This window comes from Heterodontus francisci, chromosome 5, assembly GCF_036365525.1.
Source record: "Heterodontus francisci isolate sHetFra1 chromosome 5, sHetFra1.hap1, whole genome shotgun sequence".
NCBI lineage: Eukaryota > Metazoa > Chordata > Chondrichthyes > Heterodontiformes > Heterodontidae > Heterodontus > Heterodontus francisci.
In genome coordinates, this window is record NC_090375.1 from 185946020 (window position 1) to 185958982 (window position 12963).

The 12963-nt window shown below is 41.6% G+C and overlaps 1 protein-coding gene across 1 annotated transcript in view; it reads right to left on the reverse strand.

Annotated features, from left to right (window-relative positions):
• Positions 1-12963, reverse strand: part of ofcc1 (orofacial cleft 1 candidate 1) — a 289619-nt gene that overhangs the window by 102264 nt on the left and 174392 nt on the right. The window contains exons 15-16 of the mRNA XM_068032686.1: positions 5065-5212; positions 3999-4072 (exon numbers count right to left, since the gene is read on the reverse strand). Coding sequence (XP_067888787.1) covers positions 3999-4072; positions 5065-5212 — 222 coding nt within the window. The remainder of the gene's footprint in view (positions 1-3998; positions 4073-5064; positions 5213-12963) is intronic.

The window sequence follows — 12963 nt, forward strand, 5'->3', positions numbered from 1 at the left end:
GCTTGCTCCAACCAGCGATGAGGAGTAGCATTTGCCACAGCAGAGGAAGACCACTGGGCAATGGGGTGAAGGGGTCAGAAAGGATGGACAGGAAGGCATGAGAATCTCCCTCTTACACAAACTTCACCAGCACACTGCAATGCTCTGCCAACCCGCACTTCCCACTCTCCTGCATTTCATCAACACAAGTCAGCCTTAGTGCAACAACCTTCCCAGCGCTTTATCACTTAACATTTCACTATTGCTAAGTGACATTACCGATGCAATGGCCTGTGATGACGGTCACTCCTACGAGGTGCTCCCCCTGTGGTTGAGGATGAGGTGGAGGCAGACTGCTAGGATTGTGAGGCCCGTGGTGGTCAGCCCAGGGGGGCACCTCCAAAGGCTGCTGTATCAGCATCACTGCAGGTGTCGCCTCTGTCACAGGGCGTGACTCCACAGATGCTTTGCCCATTGGAGGGGCCATGGAGGCGAATGATGATGATGGAGCCCTGTGAGGGGTGGCCTCTCATCGCCATCTGTTGCCACCTCAGCCCTTTCATGGTGCCCTTGATCATGAGAGGGAACCACCAGCTGGGACACAGCTGGCATCCACGCCATGTCTCAAAGCGCCACTGACCAGTCAGTGCTACAGAATGCAGAGTGCATTCTGAGCATGTCAGTGTGCTGTTCCTGCATCCACTCAGAGTGATGCATATGGCTCTCCATGAGGTTGTCCACTCTCTCAATGGTGGAGCTCATGCACTCAAAGCACTGAGACATTGTGGAGCACATGGGCTGGATTGACTCCTCCATTCTCATCCCATGACTCTGCAGTGCCTCAGGTAACTCCGACATGTGGGCACACATCTTACGCTGCTTCTCCTGGTAGAGCAGATTGTTTCGTGACTCCCTAGGATCTGCATCTCTGCCCTGCTGAGCAGGGCTGCATCTGTCCTCCATCCTCCGAGGGGGACTAGCCACAGCCAACGCTGCCTCCCGCGTATCCTCCTGCTCTGATTTGTGGTGCACATTACTATGAACCACCCTCGCTTATAATGTGCGAGGACCCACTGAGGTGCAAATATCTGAGCTGGTGGAAGGTGTGCAGGAAAGATATGACAATGCAGGCTCCGAGGTGTCTTTCTCCCTCTGACGCCTTGGGAATTTGTCTTTGTGTGGCCTCCTGCCCCTCTGCAGCTGGCCCTATGGGAGGCGAAAGAGAAGATTGTGATGAGAGATCAGGACATTCAACAGATGCTCACCCTGCTTAAAATAATGAAATGACAGCTCATGCATTGACAGCTTGTTGCACGGGGAATATTGCCATGCATCCCCTGAACCCGGAGATGTTGAGATTTTTTTTCATGCTGTCTATGATGGACCCCCGTTTCTCCATCCCCAGTGTCCCTGTGCCTTGATGCTCTGGCCAGGTCAAGGGCCAGTTCCTCAAAGTACATCAGCAACACTAGCTGTGGCACCCACCCCCACCCCCCACCCCCACTTCCCCAGTCCAGGCATGCCCTCTCGTTCTCCCTGGCATTCAACTCCCGTTTGGCCCACGAGCTGAATAAAAATGCAGTTAGGACAATGCTTTTCTCCCTCACCACTTGTGGCTTTTCAGTCGCATAAGATGTCACAGTCTGGATTCCAGCCTCCTGTCCAACATCACCAGGGTTCTGACCTATACTTATGGGTCTTCAAGGCTGATGAGCACAGATTTCTCCCATCGTCAGGAGAACTTTATGTGTCTTCACTTTACGTGTCTCTCGTTTTCACACTGGTGATTGGTGACCAGGAGGCATGCCATCTTGGTCTATCTTTGGTCTCACCTTTCCTGACCTGAGGAGGTCATTGATGCATTTCCTGCATTGCACCCAATTCTTCTTCACCACTCCTCTGCTGCTGACCTTGTGAGCAGCCTCCTGCCATACCCTCTTGGTGAGTCTTGCAGGCTTTCTGTTGCCACTGGACGGGAGCAGGATGTTTCTTCTCTCAGTCACCACCTCCAGCAGCGTCTCCAGTGAGGCATCTGAGAAACAGGTGGCTGCCCTGGCACGGCGGAGGGTGGGCGGAGCTCCTTTCTCAATGTCCTTTGCTCTTCCCCTTCCTCTATCTCTTGGGCGAATGACAACCTCAGCAATGGCTGCCTCCCGCCCTTTAAATCAGGCTTACTGCTGCCTAAGTTCCATCTCCTTCCTGCATCCACCGCCGTTAATTCGGTGGCAAACATGATTCCAGGCCAATTATCTTATTTCCATACTGAAATTGCAATGCGTGCCTGTTGCCGACACAGCACAGGGGTCAAGACTTGGAAGTGACCACGACGTTGTGGTCCTGACCCGGAATGGAAATCCCACCCGTGTGGTCACAGTGATAAGTTTAAATAAGTAGAACCTATTATAAAAGTGGACATAGAAGTCTGTAATGGTAAAAGTAAAAAAAATGTCAATAAGGGGTCAAGAAATGCAGAAAGGTATTGCATGGAGATTCAAGATTTTTAAGAAGAAAATAGTTGATCACTTATAGTGGACATGGTGACAAACTATCATTAGCTGCAGCTTCTTTATGTCGGAGGTTACAGTACAAGAAGTTTATTATTATAGCATGACAAGTTTCAATAGAATGACATGTTTATATAAGCAGTTTCCAGTATAAATGTAGATATAGGAATTTATAACGGAAAAAACAAAGTTCATGCAGCTGTAAGTTTTTTAATATATTACAGCTAAATAGATAGACAGACAGACTGATATAAGGCAAAAGAGTGGGACAGGTGAATCAATTGTCCTACCCTGCCCAAATTATTGTGCTATCAAGTAAATTATTGTGCTCTTCACTATCATATCCCACAGATTTGTTTGTCCTGTGCTATAATCCGAGTGAGTTTTGTGAAAACTGAGTGAAACGTTAACCTATGCTTTTCTCTCAGTGGAAGCTGACTGACCTCTACGTGCTTCAGATTTTTGGCACTTGCACCTTTCTTCCTTTTTCTTTGGCCTTTTAGTGGATTATTAGGCACATGATTACCAGGCATAGAATGCATGTTCCCACCCCAGCACTTGCTCACTATTCCCAGTCGCTGGTCTTTCCCATCCCTCCCAGTCCAGTCCTTGACCACCCAATAAACCTTCAACCTTCCTGCTCTCTCAGTGCCTGGCCTCCCTGACTCAAACCTCTCTTGTGCGGAGCCAGGGAGACCACAGATCATTGCAGCACCAATCAGAAGATGCGAGCTGCAAACTGTCTGACTTCTGGCGTTCATGGGGCAGGGCATTAAAAGCAGAGAGAGAGAGATGGAGCATAAGGAGGGAAAATTATGCACAGAGAAGGTGGCATAGAAAATGGTTGAGTGACATAGTGGGAATTCTACAGAAAGAAACAGAAGCCAAGACATATAGACATAAAGAGAGAGATATACAGACAAGCAGGAAGTGAGTGGTAGGCATAGTGAGTAGAAAGTAAAGCAAGCCAAAGTAAGAAAAAGGTGAACTAAATGGGTTAACGCTTGTATTAAAATAGCAATCTGAGGAGCATCATATCAACAAGTTAAACACTCATCTGCTAATACTGACAACAGTAATTTTTAGACTCTAAAGTTTAAATGATCATTTCCATTCATTTGCACATATCTCAAGCTGCGAATACCAACAGATTTTGGTGTTCTGAATTAAGATTTAGCTGCGACTGAAGCAGCAGCATTATGAACAGCTCTTTCTAGGCCTCCAGGCCCAAGAAACTCAATGAGTACAAGCAGCAAGTTTTATTTTTAAAAAGGGCTAATTTTGCGAGGTGTAGAATTTTGTTCAATGCAAGTGTGGGTTGGAAGTCAGCATTCCCTAATTCACAGTGCTTTTGATCTTCTAAAGATCAATTTAAAGTCAACCAGCCTTGCAATATTTACTCCGAAAAGCACAAATCAAATCAGAGTTGCCTGGGCTTTGTGGGTTGGATTATCAGGACGTGTTGGTTATATCTCTGTGCACCCAGAAACAGAGCTGCATCTTAATTTAGGATACCTTACGGAGCCTAGTTGTGGTTTGCATTGAAAAGTAATTCTTAAATTTGTGCATATTCAGCCAGAGAGGAATTTCTATTGAAATAAATAGGTAAAAAACACATTCAATGAAAAGTAAGGCCTCAATTTTAACTCAGGGTGGGTTGGGGTGGGTATGTTCAATGCAAGTGACAAGCCTATATGCTGAGGGACAGAGAGTTTAGCTCATTTGCATTTGCAAGATCAGACCGAATCCAATGGGAATCACTGCTTGGATGGCAGGTGGGAGCTGTGCGGGGAGGGGGAACGGGGGGCTGGGGAGTAGGGGGTGGTGGAGGTGGGGTTGTGCAGCAGGAGGCGACGTCGATGGTTCCCAGAACAAGCTAACAAGCTACCTCCATTGGAGGGCCCAGGAGAGGAATCCCCGGGTATAGGAGATGTAAGGTCTCATTGTAGGGTCCTAAGGAACTCCGCCTGGACTACAGTGAAAGGTTTTTAAAATGGTCCAGTGGAGGAGCCATCGCAGCTCCCCTGCTCAGGCCTCAGGTTAAGATAGCAAATCGGGGCCTAATGGCGTCATCGGAACCTAATCTGCATACTTAAAGACGATCCGGCCAGCGGGGCCGGTGGATTTTCCCACGGCAAATTAAAATTGCAGTCAGTCAGATGGGGGAGTTAAAACTGAGGCTTATTGTAAAATAGAATCGACTTTAGTTGAAATATCTTTATGATTGGAAAGCCTACCAAGATCCATTGTCTATCAAATACGAAGAATGGGCGCTTGGATGTGTTACTGAAGGGGACTAAGCACTGAGTATACTGAGGAAGAAGCAACAGCCTAAAGAAAGTGGAAGAGAAGAAACTTCCCAGAGTTATGAAAGTTGTTTATTTAAAAGACCCCTCAGGAGGTAGATTGGTTGGCTATTCATTTTTTAACATTGAATGCCCTGTCTCCTTTAATACAGTGGTGACATAACATTTGCCAAAATCTAAACCTTAACAGAAAAATGTTTTGAAGAAAGAGAGCGACAATATAGTAAGAAAAGAATATGATTCCCACTTCAAAGATTGACAGGTCAACTACCAACTTTGCTTAATTTCATTGGAGTCTTCTTCCAGCTTAGGAGAAGGTGCGCTCTCAACAATAAAGGGTTGGCTGGCATTGCTGATTTCACAAAATGTCACCCGTTTTAGTTTGTTAAACACATCAAATCCAGCTTTGAAGACAGTAAATACCTTTGGGTGTGAAATGTATTTTGACAAATATTAGCTAACAATTGCAGGCATGTGAAGTTGCACAGCACCAAGTATTGAGGACAACACTCTCACCTTGAAGAACATTCTACTCTCACCGTTTGCTGCTATCAGTTCATCAAATTTCTCCTCACAGGCAGTGTCAATTCCACAGGAATCTTGAGCTGCAATATCAAATAAAGAAGCAAAAAACACAGTTAAGACATTTTGCGTATTACTCTGCTAATGACAACATTTCCATTGCAACACAATCAAATTGGTATGGCTAGGCCATTTAGAATAGATTCAGGGAACAGAATGAAAGGACATGGTACGGAAGAAATATCCCAGCAGGTTTTCTCGCTGGCCTTTTCTCTTCTGGGGGCTTGTAGCAAATTTGAGTAAACTGCCATCTGCACAGTTAGTACAAGAACACATTTATAAAACAGTGAGATAAGTATTGGTCTCAGAAAGAATTAGAGGGTGAAAAGGACCAGAAAGTAATGGGTAAACCAAAGTGGCTTAGGATGTTTAAGATGGGATGGAAGCACAAAGTTGAGAACAGAATGTATGATGGCACAAGAGGAAAGCAAAGATGAATAAAGTTCCTATCAGAGCGAACTGAATGGGCTGAGTGACAATTCTTTATTCCTTATTTTCTGATGTTACGAGATTGTCAGTCACTTTTGCTGAAACAGGCACTACACTAAGGGAGTTATTTATTTATTCATTCATGTGATGTGGGTGTCGCTGGCTAGGCCAGCAATTATTGCCCATCCCTAATTGCCCTTGAGAAGGTGATGGTGAGCCGCCTTCTTGAACCGCTGCAGTCCATGTGGGGTAGATACATCCACAGTGCTGTTAGGGAGTTGACCCAGCGACAGTGAAGGAATGGTGATATAGTTCCAATTCAGGATGGTGTATGGCTTTGAGGGGAACTTGTAGGTGTTGGTGTTCCCATGCATCTGCTGCCCTTGTCCTTCTAGGAGGTGGAGGTTGCGGGTTTGGAAGGTGGTGTCTTAGGAGCCTTTGATGCATTGCTGCAGTGCATCTTGTAGATGGTACACACTGTTGCCACTGTGCGTCGGTGGTGGAGGGAGTGAATGTTTGTGGATGGGGTGCCAATCAAGTGGCTGCTTTGTCCCAGACAGTTTTGAGCTTCTTGAGTGTTGTTGGAGCTGCACCCATCCAGAGAAGTGGAGAGTATTCCATCACACTCCTGCCTTGTGCCTTGTAGATGGTGGACAGGCTTTGGGGAATCAGGAGGTGAGTTACTCGCCCCAGGATTCCTAGCCTCTGCCCTGCTCTTGTAGCAGTATTTATATGGGTACTCCAGTTCAGGCTCTGGTCAATGGTAAGCCCCAGAATGTTGATAGTGGGGAATTCAGCGATCTTAATGCCATTGAACATCAAGGGAAGATGGTTAGATTCTCTCTTGTTGGAGATGGTCTTTGTAATTCTTCTGGTCACTGTGTGTAGTGGCACTGTGAATGCAGCTGTGAAGATTTCCTCTATTTGCTATTCTAACAGAATCAAAAACACCAATTGTTTTTGAAAATATTGATGATTTCACTGGAAATAACAACCAGAAGAAATCTGTGCCTATTGTTCTGTAATATGTTTAGTAGCTGCAAAATCCTCTAGGTAAAAGTCAAGACTCAGAATGATTACATGGGGAGCACTGTATCAATAAAATGCTATCACATTTTCATTGAGTTTATTTCTGAGACTGTTGTAAATAATAAAAAAGGGCCATTACACAGATTTCTTTAATACTATTTTACAGCATTTGCAAACATGAAATATTTGTGTTTTGAAAGCTATGGAGGAAATGTAGTGCCGAGAGATGGAGCATAGTGTGTTAATCAACACAAAAGAACTAGGTAAAGAAATCTCACCATATTTTATTTTGGACCTTGGGAGACAATTTTCTTTTATTAAGGGAAAATCTGCTCAGTATGTAATGGTAACATCAAAATTAATTCTTTATAAATGGGTTTGTGATTTTGTTACACACAGAGGAAATCTTTCCCCATTATTTTCTACCGTACTTTATTGATCAGGGGAAGGATACACTCCAAACCAATGAATCGAACAATAATTAGTTATTTACCTACAGTGTTATTAAATGTATCTCTTGACCTACAAGCTGAAATGAATCCTTAATGGTAGTATGGTTTGATAGGAATAGCACTGCAACAAATGTTCAGAGCAACCATGCTTTGGTCTCATATTACAACTTTCCAAATGCAATGTCTCCCACCATCCTTTACAGTAATGAAACTTAAACTGGGAGATGCTGCATCCCACTTAAAACATCTTAAAGCAATATATACTAACAAGCAAAGGTATTATTGCTTTTGTGTGCAGTTTTGCCTTTATATGCATTGCCATTGCACAGACAGTGCTTACAGTGATAAAAATCATAGGTCTGCACTGCTACAGTATAACAATACTCACTGCTTTGCTGTTTACGCAGGCGATTATCGTTAACTTGCGATTATTACTTCATCTATACAGTACACACCAAAAACATTCCGCCCTATTGTTGTCATACGCTCTTTAAGTTAAAAGGTCCACATTATTTTTTGTGTACAGGATATGGGTTAAAGCATAGGAGACCACAAACTGAATTCTATATGTTTGAATATTTTATTTCTTAAATGCACTTCTATTTTTTTCTCAAACATTTAAAAAAATAACACACAAAGTCAGTCCGTTTTCTTTCCAAGGCAGCCTGATTCCTGTTCTTCCCTTTGCTCAAGATTCAATAATATTACCCAATGCTGAAACAGTGGCTGGCTGAATTCATTTCAACTCCTACTCTCCAAATATCTTGTAATAATTTGCTAAATAAAACGCAATAACAATAATTTCTCTACTGCAACAACAGTGAGGAGCTACTCAAATTGAAGTTCAATATAATTTGCACCAAGATCTGAATAAAACATATAAGGAAAATCAGTCAAACATTCGCAATTAGAGGAGATGAAAAATCTAAAAAGAAATTAAATTTAGTTGTAATACAAGTTCCATTCTTCCCTTGCTAGAAAATTACTACCAAAGTGTTTTTTCTGTAATTTAAATGTTAAGCCACCAGATGTGTGTCTCATGCTTGAAGAGTTGAAGCTTTGCATTATTTAGCATATTAAGACCCACAGAATGTAAAAAAGAATTCTTCATTGCCTGGAGGTTCTAATTAAGTAAACCTTTGCTTGATGCATGCAAAAATTGCAATACAAGAAATTTCTTTTGCAGCCAGTCACAGCAATATAATAAATATGGAAAATTTTAAACCGATATAATTTTTCTTTTGCTTCGGGATTCAAATATATCTACTATAATCAGCTACTCTGAATAAAGGCAAACAATCAGCAAGACACCTAAAGCACTTAGGTTAACATCCACATACTTTGTGTAATGGTAAATGAATATCACATTTCACACACAGTATTCACAAACCATAAGTTTAAATTTAGTTATCTGTGGCATTTTTTTCCACTTGCCAAAGATCTCAACTTTGCATGATAGTGCAACTTGCTGTGCTTTTTCTTCCATGATGCAAAGCCTTCAATTAGCAGGCAGTTGAATAAAAGTGGGGGGGGGGGGGGGGGGGAAAAGCACAATAAATGGAATTTAACAATAAAAAGTATCATGGGTGCTGGAAATTGGAAATAAGAAGGAGGGAAGGTAGGATTAACATATCAGGTCTTTGACCCTTTGTCAGAACGCAATGGAATCTAATACTCAGTGAGGTGCAAGATTGAACAGGCTGGGGCTCTTTCATTTAGAAAAGAGAAGGCTGAAGGCTATGGCCTGATAGGGATCTTTAAAATTATGAATGGGTGGAACAGTGTAGATGTGGAGAGAAAACTAGGGCCACAAATACAAGATAGCACCTAATAAAGCCAACAGAGAAATAAGGAGAAATGTCTTAACTCAAAGAGTGGTGAGAATCGAGAACTCACTACCACAGAAAATGGTTGCGGCAAAAAGGCTTAGATTACTTTAAAAGGAAACTATCCGAGTAAATGGGAGAAAAGGGAATAAAACGCTATGCTAAAAGACTGAAATCAAGCAGATGGAATTGGAGGAGACTCATGTGGAGTATAAACACCAGCATAGATTAGTTGAGCCAAATGGCCTGTTTATGTGCTGTATATTCTATGTAATTCTATGTAATTATTGGCTGCTAAAAGAAAACAACATTCTCCCATATCTGAGGATAAATATACTGCGCCATGTATTTATGAGCAATAAGGACGAGGTATATCCAAAGACGGAGCTATTGCCTTTGCTGAGTTGACTGATCTGAGCTGAGATCTGAGCTAAGGAACAGAAGAGAATTTGCCAAGATCCCCAGCCTAGTCACTATTCTGTGGTTGCTGCTAGAAACAGCAAGTGAGGATACCTTCTTGGTATAAGGCCTGCTGACGGTCACGGCCTAAACTCACATGTGAAAACTGGCCACTTGCGTCAAGTATACCAGGACTGTCCACACCCATCATAGCCCAGCATGAACCAGCGCCTTCAGGAAAGGAGAACAAAATTGTAAAAACAAACTTACCAGCTGCAATTCATGTTTCAGATAGAGTATCATCCTTATCTGACAAATCAGTACAAACTGGAATAACAATTCTGTCACCAGCAACTGTTTATATTTTGCTAGCTGAATATTTCTACTTGGGTATTATTAACGGGGATTATTCTTTGCAGCGCACAAACTTACAATGGGAAACATCTTTGTTGTGTTTTGGGACTTTCAGCAAACTGCAAGAGTTTAACATTATAAACAGAGGATGTCCAGCTGTCAGTTTATTCATGATATCGAAAGATCTGTTAATGTATGAGTAAGTTGGCGCAAATTTCCTCACCAATGGAATAAAATGCGCTTCCTCAACACCAGCCCAGTTTCCGAAGTTTGTCATATTACTGTGGGAAAGTGGAAATTGGGATATCATTCGCAGTTCTCAGTAGCGTTAGCAGAGATTTGAGAGCAGGCCACACACCTGTCTACATTTGATGCATGGTCAGGGATGATTGAGGAAAAAAGAGAAAAATTACACAAGAAAAAGAGGGTTTCAGACTCTCATCAGATCAAAATAGAGTAATACAATAAACGTTTATAGCTATAAATAGTGTAGAAATATTATGTCGATGAGATATTAACACTATGCTAATCTTGGCTCCCATTTAATCATCATTGGGTTGTGTATATTTACAAGCTGATTTCATTAATAAGCTTTCTTTAAATTCATACTGTCTGAGGACATCTCTGCAGTGTGCTGGGAATGTCATCACACAATCAGCATGCTGCAAATAACAAGGATCTGCTTCTCATTTGATTTAAGAGGAAACAGAGAGCTCTTGTGTGGGTAGTTGTTATACGGCATTGTTTATAACTCAAGCTACAATTTCTGCTGTAAAGTGCCAGAGATCTTTGACTTATCAACCCGAACAACTCACTTACAAAAACGTGTTTTTTAATTTTGCAATTCTTAGTCATTTATCTGAACACGGGTTGAATAGAGACTCGCAGTCTGCAATAAAACGGTCCTGTAAGGCATGAATATATTTGTAGTATTATCAATATAATTAATACAAGAGCAATTTTTTCAAAAATAATTTTTAACAGAAAACGGCTTCCAAATATATTTATTGTTCCCATAAAGAGCAACCAGTCCTATCATGTACATTATTATTAAGAGGGCCTGCTTGGCATCGAAGCTTGACAGCGCACTGGAGGTCTAACACGCCAAGTCATGGAATGGTACAATGCAGGTTCAAACCTCCAATTTCCTCATATGTGACTTGCTGACCTCAGCAGGTGCAGTGTGTCTTCCTGGGGATGTGATGTGCAGAAGCCAAGTGCTTCCTCTCTGAGAAAGGGCGGAATTAGAAGCATTAGCACAGACTGCTATCCAGCATGACTGAGCAACACGCGATCAAACTTGGAAAAAATCACCTAAATGTCCTCTAAGCAGGGATAAGGTACATGCCACGGGCCAAGTCAAAAAATGGGGAACAAAAGGAAGGCCTGATGAAAAGAGTGGATAAGACTTTTGGTGGCTCTTTAGGATTCTATAATAACATAAAGTCCAGTCATGATTAGTTCTCTCTCTATGCAGCAGTACTCATCCCTCTTAAGTCTTCCTCTGGCCCTCTTAGCTGAATAAAAACGGCAAGGACAGATTGCTGGAGAAACTAGAATTGTATTTTGTTCCTGACCACATAGGCATGTTGGAGTCTTCACATTAGAAAGCAATCATTGTAAGCAACTATAAGTGCACTTCTAAAAATAAAACTCCATTCTCCTTTCAAATATATGGGAAACAGAGACTTGAACTGCAGCATACTGAAAATGTTAGGGTAGAGTCACATTCCAGATTGCAAGAATCACTGTCTATACTTAAAAAGCAACCTCGATAAATGATACCATAGGTGTTATTTCTATGCAAGAACTAATGGCATTAATGCATGATTTTAGACACAATCTATAATTTCTATGGAATCAATCAAATCTTTGAATAGCCAATTGTTATGGGGTGGGGGAAATAATTGTAAGATGTATTAAACCGCAATCCCCTAAGTGTGAAATAGTGAAGTATTTGAGAACGTTACTGTGTTGTAAAGATCAATGTGGTGAGGCAAAAAATTAAATCCTGTTAGCTGAATAAGTCATTTGCCACAAAATTGGATTCACACGTTAGGAATAGTCACTTGCCAGGAATTCACAGTGATGATTAGTGAGAATTTTCTGTCACACGATTCCTTGCCTAATTTTAATTGCGGTGGAAGATTATCTAAAATATAAATTAGGCGTGCTCTTGTAATAATCAATTTATTGTAGTTTTGTATGTAGCAGAAATATGAAATTGTGCACTATGTTTTGCAGAAGGTGATTCTCGCTTCAGCTGTAAACAACTGTCCAAACACAATATTTCCTTCGCAGGGATGAAATTATTTGTTGAACTCAAGTGGCTAAAGCATGTGCAGACAAAAAAACTGTTTTGCATTTTCACTGTTTATGTACTTAAAAGTGGTTTTAACCATGCTTGTTTTAGCCCTAATAGATAAAACATGAAGTTGGCAGACTTGGAATACTGTACACAAGAACTACTGTGTCAACATAGTCATGGTATACAGTTCATTTGGTAATACCTTTAAGGTTCAAATTCGCTTTTCTGTCTCCATCCATATGAAAACCATTCCTTGTTGCTGGCTCCTAATAGAATAAGAAAAAGGGGAACGAGTGCTAATTTAATCACATTTCATTTTTATGCCCTTTGGAGTCCAAAGGAATTTAGTGATATGTACGACAACAAAATAAAATCAGATGTCCAACCTGATGGAAGCATTTTAAGATCTTTTCTCTTTTCTCTTTCGCTTTTTCTTTATGTTTTCTTTGCTCCCCTCCCTCCACGACATGAAAACCTTTCTCTGCTTCCTTTACACCAGTGGGAATACTTCCCTTGTGGGTGATAGGATCTCTTTGGGAGGTCAAAGGTTGCCCTGGAGAGGAAGTGACAAGCTGCGAAATGTAAAAGAACAATTTTTTCCACATGTTCCTGTGCTCTGAAAGCAGTATGAGGTTGTCAGCCAACATCATTTTAAAATGGACCAGGTTACAACATAACATGCCTGTCAAATTCAATATATAATTAGAGTAGCAGAATTTGGTTATAAAGTTTTACCATTCCAGTAGGTTACATCTACATACCACATATATCAGTGAAACATGCTTGAAGTTAGCT